This window comes from Mobula hypostoma, chromosome 19 (genome assembly GCF_963921235.1).
Source record: "Mobula hypostoma chromosome 19, sMobHyp1.1, whole genome shotgun sequence".
NCBI lineage: Eukaryota > Metazoa > Chordata > Chondrichthyes > Myliobatiformes > Myliobatidae > Mobula > Mobula hypostoma.
In genome coordinates, this window is record NC_086115.1 from 64,798,435 (window position 1) to 64,820,233 (window position 21,799).

The following is a 21,799-nucleotide window of genomic DNA, read 5'->3' on the forward strand; positions in this document are numbered from 1 at the left end:
GTGTGGAGTCACTTTGTCCAGGATGGTATCAGGCCTCACAACTATTGAAGCTGCATTTATCCCAGCAGGGGAATAGTATTCCATTACCCCATGAACCTTGCCCTGAAGGCAATAGAAAAGGTTTTCTGCACTCGGAAGGTGAGTCAATTGCTACAGACTGCCCTCTGGTGCTTGCTTGGTGCCGCCCTCCAGTGTTCGCTTGGTGGAAGAACAAGCTGGACATTCAGGGACTTGAGACTATATATTTTTACTTTGTATGTTTTTGTGAAATTGTAACTACATGTGTAATATGTAGTGTGCTATGTACTGTTGGTAATGTATTTTGCACCTTGGCCCCAGAGGAACACTGCTTCATTTGGTTATATTTCTGTATGGTGAATGACAATTCAACTTGAACTTGAGGTAACTTTCAGAGACCAGACTTTAGATTGGATGACAAAGTGTAAGAGTTTGATGTTCTACCTCAAAACAAAGTGGGAAAATAATCAATTCCTTACCAGGACCACAGTGTCATATGATTCATAATATTTGCATTTCTTAACATTAAAGTCCCACAGTGCCCAGAATAGGCAATGCCAAGGTGTAAACACCACAGGTTTGCAGATCAACATCCCAGCTGCATTTAGAAACAGACATAGCTACTGGTTAATACTGACACTTGCTTTTCAGTTCCAAGAACCGGATTCAAATAGAATGAAGACTTTCTTCCATGTAAACTAAAGTGAAATAAAACAAAATATATTGGAAATATTTACTGGTCATATCCATTTTGTGGAAATAGGAAAAAAAGATTTTAGGTTTTTTCATGAGAGTATTCTACTGATTTGTGTTACTTGAATTTTATGAGCAATAGCTTGATGACGGTTGGGGATCCCCTGCTGCCCAGAATCAACCTACCGAGCGGAGCATCTTCAGAATTGTCTTGAAGGTCTTCTTGATGCTGTTGTTGTGCAATACATTTCGTGAGTTTGACCATGATTTTCTAAGCAAATAGATTCTAGGAAAACCTAGTATCTAGCAATGGTGGTTTGCTATTGCCTTCCGTTGGGCAAACTAATCGCCATTTCTCTTCCCAAATGTTCATCCGCCTGTACTATAGCCGTTGACATTTGAGGTCCTAGTTCATCCGCCTTCTCCGTCATAAGTTCAGTTAATGAATCTGCCGGATCTGCCGTTGGCCTTCGCTCGTATCCTGAGCAGGAACCCCTTGCAGGTGCTACCGTTCTGAGTCAGGGCGGCCCTGGGAGCAATAAATGACTAAGGAGTAACTCCACTTTCCCCAAAGCTCTGAAAATCCCCAGTCAGAGCCTCATAAATGACATTTATGAGACTGGAATAATACCAGAAGAGATGAAAAAATCAGAATGTACCACTGTTCTTAAGAAACCTGGAGCAACAGAATGTGAATTACATAGGACCATAAGTTTAAAAGTCATATCACCAAGATACTTCTAAGAATTTTGATGACAAGAGCTAAAAGTAAGATACAAGCCGAACTAGGTAAAGAACAATGTGGTTTTGTGAAAGACAAAGAAGGTACAAGAAACACAATATTGATGTTACGGATACTATCAGAATGAGCTATTTAAGTGCAAAAAGATTTGTTTGTTTTATTGACTACACAAAAGCATTTGATAAAGTGAAGCACAGAAAGTTATTCGAAATATTACAGGAAACTCTACATCTAGATTCGAAAGACCTCCACCTAATCAGAAATCTGTACTGGGAACAAACTGCCGCTGTAAGAATAGATGGAGAAGTGAGTCAGTTTACGAAAATCAAGAGGCGTTAGACAAGGGTGTGTTTTCTCCCCTGATTTGTTTAATGTGTACAGTGAAACAATATTACAAAAAATAAGAGACATCTTGGGAATCAAAGTTGGCGGTGAAAACATCAATAATTTCAGATATGCGGATGACACTGTGTTAATTGCAAGTACGGAGGAAGAACTACAAAACTTAATTGATACAGTTGTTGATGAAGAAAGTGCAAAAATGGGTCTATCTATCAATTGCAAAAAGACAGAACGTATGGTGATATCCAAAAAGGAGAATCCTATCAGCAGGCTGAGAATAATCAGGGAAGACAAGTACAGAATTTTTGCTACTTAGGACGCTGGGTGACATCAGATGGCAGGTGCGACATGGACATCAGAAGAATAGGGATGGCAAAAGACACCTTTACGAGAACGAAGAGTATACTGACCAATACTAAACTAGGCATGACAACCCGCCTCAGAGCACTAAAATGTTATGTTTATCCAGTTATGTTATATGGCTCAGAATGTTGGACAATATCTAGTAACATGAGGAAACGAATTGAAGCAGCAGAGATGTGGTTTTTGAGGAGGATGCAAAGAATATCATGGACAAAACGAATATCTGATGAAGATGTCATGAACAGAGCAAACACAAAAAGAGAAATAATGTATGAGATCATGAAAAGGCAAAGTGACTTCACTGGACGTGTGATTAGGAAAGAGGAGTTAGATTGCATGGTAATTATGGGAAAGATTGAAGGGAAGAAAGCAAGACAAAGACAAAGACAAATGATGATGGAGACACCTGAAACAGGAGTGTGTGGGCCATGACAATCAAAGCTCAATCTGGGCACTGCACCTGATGATGATGATGATGACTCTACTGATGTATAGTTACATTGTAGTTAATAAAATGTAGCAGCTTTTTTTATTTGTCCACCTGTATCACTTCCCATAATTTAAACAACACAGGCTGAATGGCCTGTCGCGTCTCTGATTGTTCTCAAGGTAATCCCAATGCCAGTACTTCTCTCCCCATAGTTTATGGTCAATTAAAACCCATATCTCCTTTATCACTCACCTACCTGAGGGCCAATTTACATTAGCCAATAACTTCCAATCAATAAGTCTTTGTGATCCACGCCGAAGAATAAGTGTTGTCAGGACAAGGGAATTGCCTGTTCTTAGACATTGCTATCGACAGTGTAGCTGCATAATAAGAGAAGCACAGAGGAAGTTGCTGGGCATCTGAGAGTGAGTAACAAGTGGGAGAATGGGACTGATGGGGATCGCTCTGCTGGCTTGCTTACATGGCATAAAAAGAACAAATAAATAATCACTGTGACAGAAACTTCCTTTGTGCCAAACTGGATGTACCATTGGGAAAAAAATTCCAATTTATCTTGCATTATTTCTCTTCAACTTAATGAATAAAGAAATGTTAAACAGTTTATATAACAGTAAATGAAAATAAGCTTGGAAACAATTTTTGCCATCAGCTGTTAAACTCTTTGCTGTAGAGGTGTTAAACAAGTAAAACTAATAAATAAAACTAGTAATTACCAGTTTCTTTTGAAGTTATGTTATGTTTACCCTAACATGAATCTTTTGAGTTAGCGATGGAGAGGAGGTCACTATACAAACTGTTATCCATTATGGATAATCTAGCACATCCTCATTCAGTTCTGCTGTCACAAAGATCGTTACAGAAAATCTTTCCCACCAGATGCAACAAGCATATACAACATTTCATCTCTGTGCAACAGGAGAACACACATCATAGCACAATAGTCTCTGTTTTATTATTTGGTACATTACTACTGCACATTGGTACATTATTGTGTATATTATTCTTCTGTTTTTTATCAGTTAAGTCTGCACACTGCAAAGTGTGTTTTTAAATCTTGCTGCTGTAACAAAAGAATTTCCCATTCAGGATTAATAAAGTACTTATTATTATTATCCATTAGACAATTAGCATTTTTAGTACAGTTGATAGATGATATAATCCCTTTCCTCCTCCCCACGCCTCCCAACACACACACACACACAAACTCCTCCTTTCAACTTATCCACAGAAAAGAGTCGAATGGTGATAAGGACATCAAATTGACAAAACATGTTTATTACAGAAGGAAGTATAAAGTTTTTGTCAATCTATAAGCTGAAATAATACACATCAGATGTACAAACCTATCATCTGGAGTGAACTCGAGTGACTGCTTTATGAGAAAAACATTCTCCATTCTTAATGTTATAGTCAAATGATTGGATATTTTTCTCCACAGCAATCTTCTCCACAGCTTTAGTTCCAGTGACTGATAGGAAGAAAGAGTTCTTGAGGAATGCAAAGCAGTTTTTTTCCTCCATTGGCAGGACAACTAGCAGTACAGGGACTGTACTGCTATTTCAACAGACATGGGCAAAGATTTTATCTCATAGTGGTTTGAAAATGCAGTCTTCTGTTTGTAAATAGTGCTTACATTGAATGAGGTAGTGGGATAGACAGAAACACCTACTGCATTATTGTTCACATCACGAAACTGTGTCAACAGAAGATATTACTGGGCTTGCTGGGGGATATTTATAAAATGGGGAAATCTTCTTTCAAGTTCCTTGACCATGTTCAGATTTTAAACACTTAAAGGCTAACTCATTCTCAATCAGAAATTTGCAGTCATGGAAGCGGCAGGGCACAATGGTTGTTATATTCCTGTAAAGTGCTTCCAGATGACTCCCTTGAGATTGGATTGAGAGTGCAAGTGCAGGTCAAGTGTTTCACATCTCAGTGCTCACTTAATTTCTATCCCGTGGCAAACATCACATATAGCCCATGTTGCTTTTTGTCTCCCATCTTTTCTTAGCTTCGAATCTGGATTGTATTAAAAAAGATACAATGTTAGTTTGTATTTTATCTGCTTCAGAATGATCTATTTAACTCAAATACCTTTTAAAGTACAGTGTTTACAAATCACTATAAAGAAAATGGTTAAATTCTTCATGATGCCAACATCTGACAGAAACTAGCAGAAACAAAGATGCCAAAGCCTCCCACCTTTCTGTATGTATGTTGTAACACATATGCACCAAATAGGGATGTGAGTTTCTATGAAAACTATGGCTTTAAAGCACTATTTTGTCACCCGTGGTATCTGGTGGGTACTCCCATATGCTGCACTACCATAACACGTAGAAGTAATGTATCACTGAATCTCAATGTGTACTTAAGAATGTATAAATAATTGTAGTTTTATACATATAAAAAAATGGAAAAGGTTATATGTGTGAAAAAAGTACGTGATAATTGTGAATTCCTTATCCAAATAAAAATAAAATTTAAAAAAAAATACTGTTACCAAGCTGTTAATGTTATAAATTTTCAATAGCTTTTCCTTTTCTAGAACTATTTTGAAGATAGGTTTCAGATGCTTTTCCCACTGAAACTGGTCCAATTGCTAATCTTTTGCACTGCCTGCAACATAATATACTTTCAGAGCATTGTTCACATTGAATCCATAATCATGATTTGTTCAGCTGGCCAATACACTGTTATTGTGTCCGATTTCATCTTAGCACTGTTACTTCTTTGGCTTGGTTTATGTATCACCAGAACAATGAAAGTGGGACTAAAATGCTTCGAACATGAATCACAGATCAGCTGGTGTCCAGAGGTGACAGAAACAGGAAACAGAAAGGGAATGTCATGAAGAGTTGTTGCTGAATCAACACAGAGGCCGAAGGTTATTCAAGTCCTTTTGGCATTGTTAAGATACACACCATTTGGTTTTCACATGATGATTTTTGTTTCAAATTTATTTTATGTGTAGCTAGTTGTAATTCCAAGCTCTGTTAACTAGGCACTGTTGTAAACTTTTGCTTCATTTTCACGATGTCACAATGTCAGATTAAACAGGATAACGGCCAGTCCCAATGTTTATCATCCTCATTTTAGAGCTGTGTAATGGATTTAGTACATAGACTGGGTGTAAGCAATGAGACACCATGAGTTCGAAGGGGGTGGTGCTGGTACAAGTTTTAAGTATGCAACTTGGTCTGTGCACAAAGCTCAAAATAAAACTACCCAGCAACTCCATTTTTTTTCCCATTTGCTTCTGCTGTCTGCAGACCATGCATGGACGTTTTTCCAGCATGTTGAGTTGCTCTTTCTAATGGCCTAGCTAACAACTAGGTAAACTCATAACACGTTGTTAAGCAAATGATTACATTAACTTCCACTGTGATTTGATCCTGTGACTAGAGACATGTGAAGCAAACATCTTAAGGGCCTGCTTGGAATTCGTTAAAACAAAAGAGGAACTATAAATCTTAACATGTTTTAACATAACATGGAAAATCTTAGATAAATTTTTTTCACCTAATTCTAAAACAAGTCATAACATATTGTGCACATTATCAGGTTTAGAATAAATGGCCCAGATTTTCCTGTCAAAATACTAATGTGCGAGGAAAGATTTATGTGCTAAACGTACAGCAGCAACAGGGATGGAAAAATGCATGTCTTAAGTCAAGCATTCATAGTTACTATTTCACTTTTGCTGTTAGCTTCATGATGATGGGATCTTGATCTCTGGGATAAATTTGAGGTATTTACATGACAGGTAAACTCACTAGTTGGTTAAATACTGTCTATTTCTGTTCAAACCATTTTTTATGACAATAGAGGTTAATTACAGCCAAACAATCACTCTGAAACTGAAAATGTAACCATTCCAAATGGAGAATATCAGTCTTTTGTTGTAATTAAATGAGATTTTGAAAATCCCCTTCTGTTTATTGACCTATTAACCTCCCCTTTCCCTACAGTTATTTTAAAATTGTGTGGCTAATTTGCCTCTAAACTTCCTTACGGTCTTTGCACATATTGTTTCACAGTCCTTTAATCTGGACTACCCAAGAAAAAAAATTGAGTTACTTATCATCTGGCTCAAGACACCAGGGTTTTCTTCGTTGTAAAATGACTAGATCTACTTTTTACTTCCAGCATCTTTGGGTAAAAACAATTTGAATCCGAATCTACAAATCTAGTCTGCCTAACATTGGACTCTGCTGATCTTACTTTGCAAACTAGTACCTCCAGCACTTTGGTGTGCTGCTATAGCTCAAATACACCCCTTGGATCCTTCTCTATAGTTAAGTTTGTGATGCTAGCATCCTGTACAATCCCAGGCAGAGTTTCAACCCCATATTCTATCCAGTTATTGACAACGGCATCATTTATGTCAAGGAAATTACAGAAGCTCGGTGAACGACAGCATACTTGGGGGCAAGGTTACTGGAAACAGCTGGTCATTAAGAGAACAGGCAACTGATGAAATTTTCTCGTGTGCTTAAAATTCCTTTTCACCTTTCAACCTCTATCATATTGAAATATTTTGCATTCCCTTACACTAAACTTTATATTAAAGAGTAAATATATTAGTTTATTAAAAATAAGATATTCAATATATCTTATAAGACAATGAGAGGCATTGATCGTGTGGATAGCCAGAGGCTTTTCCCTAGAGCTGAAATGGCTAACACAAGGGGGCATAGTTTTAAGGTGCTTGGAAGTAGGTACAAGGGGGATGTCAGAGGTAAGTTTTTCATACAGAGAGTGTGTGTGTGGAATGTGCTGCCGTTGAAGGTAGTGGAGGCAGATACAATAGGGTCTTTTAAGAGATGCTTAGATAGGTACATAGAGCTTAGAAAAATAGAGGGCTATGTGGTAGGGAAATTGTAGGCAGCTTCTAGAGTAGGTTACATGGTCGGCACAATATTGCGGCCTGAAGGGCCTGTAATGTACTGCAGATTTTCTGTTCTATACATGCTAAGGCAGCAATACATGGCAGATATAATGAGGCATGACGTTTACCACAACATACATATATTAAAGCCTGTAATATATACCCAGATTGCTAGTATAAATAGGACAACAGAATTCTATCACACTAACCCTTAAAGAATTGATACCATCAATAGATATTGTATCCATCCTGTACTCAGATTCACATTTCAGTACACGGTACACAATCCCAAGAAGTATTTATCAACAGAAAAGGTCTGGCTACCAATTTTTATCCTCAATATTCTTCAGATCTTTTCAAGAATAAAGACATGCTCATAGATAGGTGAACAGGCAGCATGTTTCCCAATGCTAATAATCATTTTCATCAGTGGGTATCAAATGTCGAATCAGTTGAGTTTCCTTCAGCATCTATCAAATTATTTATAATGTAGAATTATATTTTTGCTGGATTTATTCAGTTTCTCTAACTCCATAATTGAAATTCAAAGCCAGAATGACCTCATTCCCAACTGGCTGGAACATTGCTTCAAAGTTGATTTTTCAACCAGCCAGGGAAGCAACTATGAATGTTTGCTCAATAGATTAAAATATCCAACTACTGTACCGGCATCACCTTCGGACAACAGCAATTTTAATGGAATATACAGGCAGACATTATAATCAGTGATCTATTGTGAGGCCATGTTAAAATCAGTTACAAATTTTATAGGTGATGCTCCAAACTGAAACTTAATTGTTTGTAAATTGATTGTGCAAGACAATTCATTGCTGAAATGTCAGAATGTATTCCATTATATTGCAGTTAAATGGAAATGAATAATTCATAGAGAGTAAAATAAAACATGCACTCATAGAACATTTCTCAAACCTGGGACTTCCTGGAGCACTTTACACTTACTTAAGTATCTTTCGAAGCGTTGTCCCTGCTGTAATGAGGAAATTTGGAAGCTAATTTACGCACAGTCTTTACAAATAGCATTGTGATACTAACCTGATAAGCTTGCATATGATTTTTAAAATTTATTTTTATTTATTTTATTTAGACGTACAGCAGGGAAGCATGGTGAGCCCACTGTACCCAATTACCCTATTTGACCAATTAACCTACAAACCGCATGTCTTCGGGACGTGGGAGAAAACGGTGCGGTCACAGGAGAATGTAAAAACTCCTTACAGACTGCGGCGTAATAGAACCCAGGCTGTAGGGGTTGCAATAGCATTATGCTAATCACTACACCGTCATGCCACCCCAAATGATGGCAACTGTGAGATAAAGGAGGTAAATTTGTGAAATTTATTACCACAGGCAGCTGTGGAGGCCAGGTCATCGGGTGTATTTAAGACAAAGCTTGATAGGTTCATGATTGAACATGGCATCAAAGGTTACGGGGAGAAGCCGGGGGAGTGGGGCTGAGGAGAAGAAAAAAGGATCAGCCGTGATTGAATGGTGGAGCAGACTCAACGAGCCAAATGGCCCAATTGCAGTAGATGTAGTGTATATGGATTTCAACAAGACATTTGACAAGGTACTCCATGCGAGGCTTATTGAGAAAGTAAGGAGGCATGGGATCCAAGGGGACATTGCATTGTGGATCCAGAACTGGCTTGCCCACAGAAGGCAAAGAGTGGTTGTAGATGGGTCATATTCTGCATGGAGGTTGGTCACCAGTGGTGTGCCTCAGGTATCTGTTCTAGGACCCCTACTCTTCATGATTTTTATAAATGACATGGATGAATAAGTGGAGGGATGGGTTAGTAAATTTGCAGATGACACAAAGGTTTGGGGTGTTGTGGACAGTATGGAGGGCTGTCAGAGGTTACAGTGGGACACTGATAGGATGCAAAACTGGGCTGAGAAGTGGTAGATGGAGTTCAACCCAGATAAGTGTGAGGTGGTTCATTTTGGTAGGTCAAGTATGATGGCAGAATATAGTATTAATGGTAAGACTCTTGGCAGTGTGGAGGATCAGAGGAATCTTGGGGTCCAAGTCCATAGGACACTCAAAGCTGCTGCACAGGTTGACTCTGTGGTTGAGAAAGTATACAGTGCATTGGTTTTCATCAACCGTGGGATTGAGTTTAGGAGCCGAGAGGTAATGTTACAGCTATATGGGACCCTGGTCAGACCCCACTTGGAATACTGTGCTCAGTTCTGGTCACCTCGCTACAGGAAGGACGTGGAAACTACAGAAAGGGTGCAGAGGAGATTTACAAGGATGGTGCCTGGATTGGGGAGCATGCCTTACGAGAACAGGTTGAGTGAACTTGGCCTTTCTTCCTTGGAGGGATGGAGGATGAGAGGTGACCTGATAGAGGTGTATAAGATGATGACAGGCATTGATCATGTGCATAGTCAGAGGCTTTTTCCCAGGGCTGAAATGGCTAGCACGAGAGGGCACAGTTTTAAGCTGCTTGGAAGTAGATACAGAGGAGATGTCAGGGGTAAGTTTTTTATGCAGAGAGTGGCGAGTGCATGTAATGGGCTGCCGGCGACAGCGGTGGAGGCCGATATGATAGGGTCTTTTAAGAGAGTCCTGGACAGGTACATGGAGCTCAGAGAAATAGAGGCCTATGGTAACCCTAGGTAATTTCTAAGGTAAGGACATGTTTGGTATAGCTTTGTCCTGTATTGTGCTGTAGATTTTCTATATTTCTCTGTTTCTAATTCTGCTCCTATGTCTTATGGTATTATAAATATTGGTTAGGAAAGCGGGATAATTTGTATTCTATTCCCTTTCTTTGAAAGAATGTCATCAAATTTTTCCTATCCACCCGAAAGACTAAATGGCCATCAGTTCCCCATCCACCTGAGAGAGTCAATAACCCTATTTCCTGTCCAACTGAGAGAGTAGGTTTCCTATTTCCTATCAACCTGAGAGAGTTGATGACCATCAGTTTCCTATCCAGCTGAGAGTAGATGATCCTGTTTCCTATCCACCTGAGAGGGTAGACGACCATCAGATTCCTGTCCACCTGAGACCAGATGACCATTAGCTCCCAATCCGTCAAAGAGAGTAGATGTTCATGAGTTTCCTATCCACCTAAGGTTTTCAATGACCCTGTTTCCTATCCACCTGTGAGAGTGATGACTATCTGTTTCCTATTCCTATCCTCCTTACCTCTGTTCTAAAGGGTCGTCCCTCAACTGTGAGGCTCTGCCCTCTAGTTCTGGATACTCCTACCATAGGAAATATCCTCTCCACATCCATCCTATCTATCAACATTTGGTATGTTTCAATGATATCCCCTCACATTCTTCTAAATACCAGTGAGTACCGGCCCAAAGCTGCAAATGCTCCTCATATGTTAATCCCTTCATTTTCAGAATCATCCTTGTGAACTTCCTCTGGACTCTCTCTAATGGCAACACACCTTTTCAGAGATAAAGGGCCCAAAACTGTTGACAATACTCCGAGTGCGGTCTGACCAGTGCCTTATAAAACTCAGGATTTTCCCTTACTTTTATATTCTATTCGCCTTGAAATAGATGTCAATATTGCATTTGCCTTCTTTACCATAGGTTCAACCCATAAATTAACCTTCTGGGAGTCTTGCACAAGGAGTTCTCAGTTCCTCTGTGTCTCTGATGTTTGAACCTTCTCCCCATTTAGATAATAGTCTGTACTATTGCTCCTTTCACCAAAATGCATTATCGTACATTTCCCAATTCCATCTGCCACTTTTCTGCTCATCCTTCCAACTTGTCTTAGTCCTGCTGCAATCATATTGCTTCCTCAGCATTACCTACCCCTCCACCTAACTTTGTATCATCCACAAACTTTGCCACAAAGCCACCAATTCCATTATCTAAATTACTGACAAACAATGTGAAAAGTAGTGGTACCAATACTGACCTGAGGAACCAGCAGCCAAACAGAAAAGGTCCCTTTTATTCCCACTCGCAGCCTCCTGCCTGTCAGCCATTCCGCTATCCATGCCAGTATCTTTCCTGTAATGCCATAGGCTTTTATCTTGTTAAGCAGCCTCATGTGTGGCACCTTATCAAATGTCTTCTGAAAATCCAAGTAAACTACATCCACTGCCTTTCCTTTGTCCACCCTGCTTATTACTTCCTCGAAGAACTCTAAGAGATTTGGCAGTTATGATTTTCCTTTACAGAAGCCATGCTGACTTTGACCTATTTTATCATTAGTCTCTAAGTAAGGCGAAACATCATCCTTAATAGACTCCAGCACTTTCCCAACCACTGGTCTATAATTTCCTTTCCTTTGCCTTCCATCCTTCTTAAAGAGTGGAATGACATTTCCAATCTTCCAGTCGTCTGGGACCATGCCAAATCAAGTGATTTTTGAAAGATCATGACCAATGCATCTGTTATCTCTTCAACAACCTCTCTCAGGGCTCTGGGATGTATTCCATCTGATCCAGGTGACTTACCCACCTTAAGGCCTTTGAGTTTGCCTAGCACTCTTCCTTTGAAATAGTATTGGCACATGCTCGTGGTCCCTGACACACACACCTCTGGCACACTGCTAGTGTCTTCCACAGTGAAGACAGATGCAAAGTACCCACTAAGGTCATATGCCATTTCTTTGTCCCCATTCACTACCTGGTTCAATATCAACTCTCACCTCCCTTTTACTCCTTATATAACAGAAAAAAACTTTTGGTATCCTGCTTTATATTATTGGTTAGTCTACCCTCATATCTCATCTTTTCCCATCTTATAGCATTTTTGTTGCATTTTGTTGGATTTTAAAAGATACCTTATGATTTAATTTTTCACTCAATTTTACTACCTTATATGCCCTTTCCTTGGCTTTTATACAGTCCTTAACATCCTTTGTCAACCACGGTTGCCTACCCCTGCCATTTGAGAACTTCTTTCTCTGTAAGACATATCTATCCTGCGCCTTGTGAATTATTCCCCAAAACTTCAACTATCTCTGCTCTGCTGTCATTCCCGCCAGTATCCCCCTCCAATCCACTTGGGCAAGCTCCTCTCTCATGGCTCTGTAATTTCCTTTATTCCATTGCAATACAGATACAAATGACTTGTGTTTCTCCCTCTCAAACTGCAGTAGGAATTCAATCATATTATGATCACTGTCTAAGGGTTCCTAATAAGATCCAGGATACTACACAACACCCAATCTAAGATAGCCTTTCCCCGAGTGGGCTCAAGCACAAGCTGCTCCAAAAAGCCAACTTGTTGGCATTCAACAAATTCCCTATCTTGCAATCACCAGCCTGATTTTCCCAATCCCCTTGCATATTGAAATCCCCATTATAATAGTGTCATTTCCATATTACATGTCATTTCCATATTACATGACTTTTCCAGCACCCTTTGCAATCTCAACCTCACACCTTGGCTACTATTTGGAGGCCTATGATTCCCATGATGTTTTTTAACCCTTGCAATATCTTAACTCCACCGACAAAGATTCAACATTCTCTGACCCTATGTCAACTCTACAATGACCATCTATTTCCTGTTGATCTGAGAGAATAGATGTCCCTGTTACCTATCCACACATTAAAGTAGATGACCAGCAGTTTCCTAACCACCTTTGAGAGCAAATGACTATCAGTTTCTTATCCACCTGGAGAGTAAATGACACTCTATTTCTGCCCTCCTGAAAGGCCATCAGTTTGCTGTCTATCTGAGAGAGTAGATGACCATCAGTTTCCTTTCCACCTGAGAGAGTAGATGACCATCACTTTCCTATCCACCTGAGAAAATAGATCAGTTTTATGTTTCAAACTTCTCTGACAGTACAGAGGTAGTGGAATAATCCAGGTGTAAGTCTCAAACTGGGGGGGGGGGGTGATAGAGTATTTTTCTGAGGGCTGAAATGGCTAGCATGAGAGGGCACAGTTTTAAGGTGCTTGGAAGTATGTACAGAGGAGGTGTCAGGGTTAAGTTTTTTATGCGGAGAGTGGTGAGTGCGGAGAATGGGCTTCTGGCAACGGTGGTGGAGGTGGATAAGGTAGGGTCTTTTAAGAGACTCCTGGACAGGTACATGGAGCTTAGAAAAATAGAGGGCTATGGGTAACCCTAGGTAATTCCTAAAGTAAATACGTGTTCGACACAGATTGTGGGCCGAAAGGCCTGTATTGTGCTGTAGGTTTTCTATGTTTCTAAATGAACACCAAAAACATCTTCACCGTTAATGTTTGACTTTGTTGCCTACCTCAACAGACTGATGTGTCACACTCATGACATAATCATTGATCCACAGCAGCAACCTTAGTCAACCGAATGGACAAACATTAGAAAGATCAAGTGCATCAAAAAGTTACCAATTTTAAAAAGTAATGGTTCAGACTTAAACCGTTCATAGTACAAAGTTGTCACGGCTGAAAAATCACTGAAACTAAGTGTTGCCATATTGCAAACTTGGCAATGTAATACACTGCATCAGGTATTGATCCTTATCAAAATATCACTTAAGCTATCTCTGGAAGATTAATTAATTATCATGCCATTGATAGATAGGGGTTCCCAGTGTGCTGCTGCCAGAAACCACAGGATATTTCTAGAATTTCTAGAAACATTACCCAGCAATACCTACATCAGATAGCAAATAAATTATTCTTCAAGGATCCTTGTCTCCCCGAAGATAAAATGCATTGCTCAGTTTGTGTATTTTCACTGGAAAACTGACTGATGATGTATGACTTACCCCCATGCAAGCTGCTTCTTCTTTTGAGCCTGTTGAGAAGTTTCAGCCTCTTGTTTGGCTTTGGCAAAATCACGACAATCAACAGCTTTTGCTATTTGCACACCCAGCTATGGAAAGACCAAAAACCAATAGTTAAATGCAAAAGCTTATGCAAAATCAAAATTTATCCCAAGATAGCACATGTGCTTTCTTACCAGAAATCTGGTCATCAGCAAAATAATTATTAAATGGTCCTAACATTTTTGTTGTTCTTCTTCACATCTATTCACAATGAAGTTCATGAAGTGGTTGCAATTAATGTAAAAAGAGCTGAGTATTTTCAGTTCCAAAAAAATTCTCACTGAAACGCAAACTGTGCACAGATATGTAACAGAATTACACTACTGCCAAAGGCATAACTTGCCAAACCATTAAACTGAAGATTCAGCATTCCTCAGTTTCAACAAATATTTAGCTTCTTTGTTAACTTACGGGGGGGGGGGGGGGTACAAGAAGCAAGAAGGAAACCACAATAACTTGAAAGCTATGTGAAGCAATTTTTTTAAAGCACGAGGTTTGCCCCAGGCTGTTCACACGAATGGCCGTACATTTTCAGTATATTATGGTAAGAGTTGCTGTCCTAATATTCCAACCTACTCAGTTTTCCTGCTTTACATATTTTTGTGTAAATTTAACCCCTTTTATTTTAGATTTTTAGATTTGTTCTTGTGTTTAGGGTTTGCTGGCAAGTTCTCAAATGGTGATCAGGACTGTAATTCGGGATAGTGATGTTGGGGAAAGGGCTTAACCATCTCAGAAAGCTGCTGTATTTTTGTGGCGATGATGTGGCGCAGGAAGTGTATTTCTTTATTTCTTTATGACATAGAATGAGGCCACTTCAGCACATTGTGCTCATTCTGGTCACAAAGCTATCTATTACCTACGAATTTTGACTGCTTGAATCACATCCGACTATGCACAGGAATGCAAGAGGCTACAGAGACTGGTGAACTCAGCCAATTCCATCACAGGTTCAGTTCTTTCTACCACCGAGGACATGTCTCAGGAAGGAAGGCAACCTGATTCATAAAGATCATTTTCTCATTGCAGGCATTAAGCATGAGATGACAGGAATCAGAGGACCCACAACCCAAGGCTCAACAATACCTTCTTCCTTATTAGTACTTGAACCGACCTCAGAAACCCTAATTCTACCCTGGACTACATTTCCCTCAACTTGCACTAATGTTGTTATGTTTCTTTTGCAGTGTAAGTTATGTATAATTTACGTAATTTATTTTTGTCATGTTTGTATGTACCTTGCTGCTGTAGCAAAAAAGCAAATGCTTATGACATTTAACCCTAGGAATTACATCCATGGCAATAAACTTGAATTTGAGCTTGTATTTTCCTTATCTAATGTCCCCACATTCCCATCAGGAGAGAGGTAAATTAGGATGGGAGGAAGGAAACTGGAGTAGTTGAGGTTAATTCATGTAGGCACAGGGAGAAGGTGCAAAATCCACACAGTGTGTCAGGTGAGCATTGATCCTGGGTCACTGGGGCTGCAAGACTGAACCACTGTTCCATCACATTGCTAACATTTTTAATGTGTCAACAAACCATCTGGAATAAACACCGCATTTCTCCTCTGCCCTCCCAAAGGCTCTGGCCCAGATTACTTGGGTACTGTGTATCGTGCAGTAGCACATTTGAAGGGTCACGCTCTATGTAAGACTGGGGCATATCTAACAGACTACGAGACCAGCTCTATTCACAATTAACATGCATGAATTTACAAAATTTTAGGAGGAATCAGTCAGGTTCAAAAACCCTTCTGGAATTCTCTCTGGCTCAGCCAGAAGGACTGAAGCCAAATTGGTTGCTCCAAGAGCTCATTCAGTTCAAACTTGGCTTGTGTGGTTTTTCAACTAAGTTATTAAAAATCAAATTTTCTTCTGGCATTTTGTTTCCCAGCTCTCTAGATCGTTTCTCAGCAAACTGTTTCATTTCCAGTAGAGACATTTTGATTTTCACTGCTTTTCTCTCTAATAAGTTGTCCCAGGCTATGCACTTTGTATGTGACACATGACTTCACTTCTATCAGCACTCTCTAGCTGGCTGCCAGATGCACTAGGTTCACCTGGAGTAACTCCTACATCATTGGGAATCAACTGGCATTTTTGTACCTGACTTTGAACACTTAATGAAATTTAACTGCATTCACAAACCTGTTTACACAACTTACAGCTAATAATACTTCTGCCACAAAATTGCCTCTGGGCAATCCATGACAGCCTTATAACACTTCTAGAAATCCCATTCCTTGATTTGTTCAGCTTTGGATTTCATCAACCTCCCTCACTCTCTAGAAAATCTTCCTCAGAGCCTACCAGTGATTAAGCTTTTGGCTACCATATCTACTATCTGTGGTAATACACACAAAATGCTGCAGGAACTCAGCAGGTCAGGCAGCATCAATAAAAGGAATAAACAGTTAATGTTTTGGGCCAAGACCCTTCATCAGGACTGAAATTGAAAGGGGAAGAAGTCAGAATAAAAAGGTTTGCTCAGCAATCTACTGTTTGTAAGTAATACTCTGTGAAGCACCCTCAGATGTTTGATTTCAATTAAAGGCATTATACAAATCCAATCTGCAGATATCTACGTACTGTCAGACCATGGCTCAGTTAGTAGATATCTACGTCCTGACAGACCATGGCTCAGCTGGTAGATATCTACGTCCTGTCAATCCATGGCTCATTTGGTAGATAACTCTGTACTGGCAGCCCATGGTTCAGTTGACTGAACTCCCATCACTAAATCAGATGTTGAGTTCAGAGTTGTGCTCGAGATTCAAGGCCAAAATGCTAGCGTCATCCATCAGATGAATTATTAAACCAAGACTTTATCTCCATTCTACAGTAGAAATAAATGGTCTATGGCACACTGTCAAAGAAGATTAAAGATTAAAGTCTGTGACGAGCCTTGTGGCCCATCAGGCCAGTGCTTATGCCGGTTTCCGTGGAGTGAAGCGACTGAGAGTACGAGGACACCCCCCCCCCCCGCCCCGGATAGGACGCCAGTCTATCGCGAGGTTAACCCCCAGCATTTTTGCCGGTACCCATTTTCAGCTGGGTAGAACGGAGCATTGTGTGGTTAAGTGCCTTGCTCAAGGACACACACACTGCCTCGGCCGAGGTTCAAACCCACGCGCCACTCCTTCAAAGAAGTGTAGGGGAGTTATTTCCAATATCTTGACATATTAATATTTACCTTGCACCCAACAACATAGCACTGCTTATGAAGATTCAGGTCTATAAATGGGCAATTTTATCATGTTGTTAAATGAAAATACTGAAGGGTTACTGCAAGCATTCAGTTGAATAATTTGAAAGATAAAGATTTTATATTAATCTCCCTAGATCATTCTTTTATTTTTCTTTTCTCCCATGGGAAAGAAAGCATTTTGCATCTTCGTTACTGGTGGTACAGGTCTGAACAAATATTAATGAAAAATGCATGGATATTCTTCCTTCTATTATAACTTAAGAACCAACCATTTCTGCTCATGAAGGAATAGTATTCAAACAAACTATCAGGGTAATTGTCTAAAAACAAGATTGTCCACACACATTAAAATATAGAGCAGATAACTCATTAGAGGAGATAACAGCAGGGGAGGGGAATGTTGACAATCTTTGGACACTATTTTCCAAAATTGAAAAGCACAATAAATTAAAAAGTCCTTGAATGATTAATTTCCTTCTAAAGCATAATTTGTTTAATCAATTTTATGATTATGCAGTTAAACCTACAGGTATTTAAGTATTACAGGTTCACTGTGGAATTGCCAACATAACCAGCCTCACCCAAGTCAATGTTCCTATTACTGAGTAACTTGAAGGTGACATAAACATATTGAGTTTATTTCCAATCAGGCAATCATCATATCAGTATATTTTTACTCTGATATTATGGGACCTTTAAAGTACATTCAACATCTCATGCAAAATAAGCGAATCTGTCAGTAACTTTAATTAATGGCTGCAAACTGGAAAATAATGCACTCAATTAAGAATTATCAGGATTTCTTGCAGCATCTCACTAACATTCAACGATGATTGAAAGTCATACAGAACACATTGGTCCAGCTCCTCATGTACAACCAGAAATAACTGCACATGACAAAGCAGGTTTCTCAAAAATTAATAAAGGCATTTCAAGTTCAGTATATTATTACTATGGCTCTTTGGCCAACAGCAATTATATTTAAGATCTAAAAAAATACACTCAACAATTTATTTTACAAATGCAAGAAAGAGTGCTCACTATTTTCATCTATCACAAATCAAATGCACGTGCCAATGCTTTCTGATTCCTTGCAAAGTTCAAAAGTTCGAAGTAAGTTTATTATCAGTTCAGTGATGTGGTGAGTGAAGTTATCCCCTCTGGTTTAAGAGCCTGAAGGTTGAGGGACAATAACTGTTCCTGAACCTAGTGGTGTGGGCCCTAAGGCTCCTGTATCTTCTTCCTGATGGGAGCAGCAAGAAGAGAGTATGGTCTGGGTGGTGGGACTCCTTGATGATGGATACTGCTTTCCTGCAACAGCACTTCGTGCAGATGTACTCAATAGAGGGGAGGGCTTTACCCAAGATAGACTGTATCCACTGCTTTTTGTAGGCCTTTCTATTCAAGGGCATTGGTGTTTCCATACCAGGCTGTGATGCAGCCAGTCAATATACTCTCCACCCCACATCTACAGAGGTCTGTCAAAGTTTTAGGTGTCATGCTGAATCTTTACAAACTTCTAAGAAAGTAGAAGAACTGCCATGCTTTCTGCTGGACCCAGGAAAGGTCCTCTGAAATGATAACATTAAGGAATTTAAAGTTACTGATTCTCTCCACCTCTGATACCCTGATGAGGACCAGCTCATGGACCTCCAGTTACCTCCTTCTGAAGTCAATAATCAGCTCCTTCGCCTTGCTGACATTGAATAAGAGGTTATGGCACCACTCAGCCAAAGATATTGGTGTTATCAGCAAATTTAAATATGGCATTGGAGCTGTGCTTAGCCTCATACCCATTAAGTATAAAGCGAGCAGAAGAGGGGGCGAAGCACACAATCTTGTGGTGCACCTGTGCTGATGGAGATTGTGGAGGAGATGTTGTTGCTAATCTCAACTGACTGGGGTCTGACTGTAAGTGCAGAAATTGAGGATCCAGTTGCACAAGGAGCAACTGAGGAGAAGGTCTTGAAGCTTATTGGTTATTTTTTGAGTGGATGCTATTATTGAATGCTGATCTGTAGTCAATGAAGACATCCTGATGTATGCATCTTCGCTGCCCAGATGTTCCAGGGTTGACTGAAGAGCAAATGAAATGGCACCTGCAGTTGACCTGTTGTGACGGCAGGCAAAATGGAGCAGAACAAAGTTGTTTCTCAGGCAGGAGTTGATACGTTTCATCACCAACCTCTCAAAGCACTTCATCAGAATGGATGTACAGTAAAAGCTACTGGATGAGGCAGGTAACCATGTTCTTCTTAGGCACTGGCATAACTGAAGCCTGCTTGAAGCAGATGGCTATCTCAGACTGCCAAAGCACGGGGTTAAAGATCTCAGTGAACATTCCAGCCAGTTGATCAGTGCAGACATTTAGTAATTGGTCAGGTACCCCATCTGGGCTAGATGTTTTCTGTGGGTTCATCCTCCTGAAAGATGCTCTCACGTCAGCCTCAGAGACTGAAATGATAGGATCATGGGTCTGCGGGAGTCAATGAAGGTGCCTCCATGTTTTAACAGTCAAGGCAAGCATAAAGGGCATTGAGCTCATCTGCGAGTAAAGCCTTGTCACCTGTGCTACTTGGTGTCACTTTGTAGGAGGTGATAGCATTCAAGCCCTGCCACAGCTGTTGAGCATTCTTCAGTGATTCAGGTAAAGTCCAGAATAGCCACTTTGCATGCGAGATGATCTTCCAGAAATCGTACCTGGACTTCCTGTATCTTATTTCAGCACCAGACATGAACAGCGCTTATCTTCCCTCAGTAGATTGTGGGAAGACTCTGAATGATTTTGTGGGGACACAATCATCTTTGGCTGTTTTTATATAGCCCATAATAACTGTGGCGTATTGGTTCCGATCCTCTCATGAGTCCTTGAACACAGCCCAGTCCACCAGCTCAAAAGCAATCCTGTAGCTACTCCTCTGCCTCCTGTATGGAAGGGTTGGCATTCCTAATGTTGTAAAGCAGTGGTCAAATTTATTAGGACCTCTGGTGCGGCAGGTGATGTGCTGATGATTACTGGGCAGAGATGTCTTCAAACAAGCCTGATTGAAGTCCCCAAATATGATTTGAAAGGCATCAGGGTAGGCTGTTTCTTGCTTGCTGATAATGGCACTTAATACATCAAGTGCTTGCTTAACATTGGCCTATGGCGGCAGATAAGCTGTGGTCAGGATCATGGTGAAGAACTCTCTTGGTAAGTAAAATGGTTGGCACTTAATCATCAGATGTTCCAGGTAGGGAGAACAAGGGTGCATGAGACTGCTGTGTCCGAGCACCACAAAGAGATTATCGTAAAACATGGACCTCCTTTTGCCTTCTCCAGTATGTCTGGAGTGAGCCATGTCTCCATGAAACAGAGAATACAGCAATTCCTCATTTCCCTCCGATACAGTAATCTTGCCCTTAGGTCCTCAACATTGTTCTCCAGTGACTGTACATTCGCTAACAAGATGCCGGGTGGAGGAAGTTACATATCCCTTCATTTTAACCTGACTTGGAGTCTTTCCCTTCTCCCTCTCTTTCAGCTATGGTGATGTACCTTCGTCTGCTTAAAGCATGCCTGAGAGTTAAGTCCACTGAGTCATTCAGAAGATTGTGAAATGGCTTGTTTGTTAAGAATGCTCAAAAGTACTTTCCTTAAAAGGGTATTAGAGACTGTAGATTGCAGTAAGATTAGTTCAAAAAATGTATATTTGAAAGTTTTATAAGCTGCCCACAACACAGCATCGTGGTTTACCAGTGCCATCCTGCCAAAAGGAATTTCAGAAATTATAACATTATTCACTATGGTAAGATCACTGAATTTTCAGCTTTGTTGTGTAAACAGAGAAAATTTTTTGAATTTCATGTAACAAATGCTACTATAAATATGTATCATATTCCATTTCAATACACTTGTAGACCATTTGTCGATTCATATAATGATTAGCAAGCATTTTAAATAACAAAAACCTATATATTTTAAATATTTAATGCATTCATATTCAGTGTACATGATTTTTATTCAGTTCATTAACTTTTATGTGCATGTTAATAACAGAAAGAACCGAAAACATGTGCCTTAATATGCACTAAATGTGCACTACAGTGCCACCACTGGCAGGGTATGGTTTCACCCCATACACAATTTACAGTATGCTGCACAAATCTGTTCATAGGAATGAATGAGTTACACCTACATACCCCAGTTCAATTGCCAGAGCCACCCTAGGAATGACAAACAAGCTGGAAAACTTGTTGGATCTGCTCTGTTCACGAGTTTCCAAATTTACTTCACGGCAAGTGTACTAGAAACTTCAGTTCCCTGGGTTCCAG

General features: G+C 39.9%; 1 protein-coding gene across 7 annotated transcripts in view; it reads right to left on the bottom strand.

The window, feature by feature from the left end:
• Nucleotides 1-1,655: 1,655 nt before the first annotated feature.
• Nucleotides 1,656-21,799, bottom strand: part of fam204a (family with sequence similarity 204 member A) — a 91,123-nt gene continuing 70,979 nt past the window's right edge. For all 7 annotated transcript variants that reach the window (XM_063072062.1, XM_063072059.1, XM_063072057.1 and 4 more), the window contains 2 exons: nt 14,216-14,322; nt 1,656-4,631 (listed from right to left, as the gene is read on the bottom strand). In XM_063072062.1, the coding sequence (XP_062928132.1) occupies nt 4,580-4,631; nt 14,216-14,322 (159 nt within the window). In that variant the 3' untranslated portion in view covers nt 1,656-4,579. The remainder of the gene's footprint in view (nt 4,632-14,215; nt 14,323-21,799) is intronic.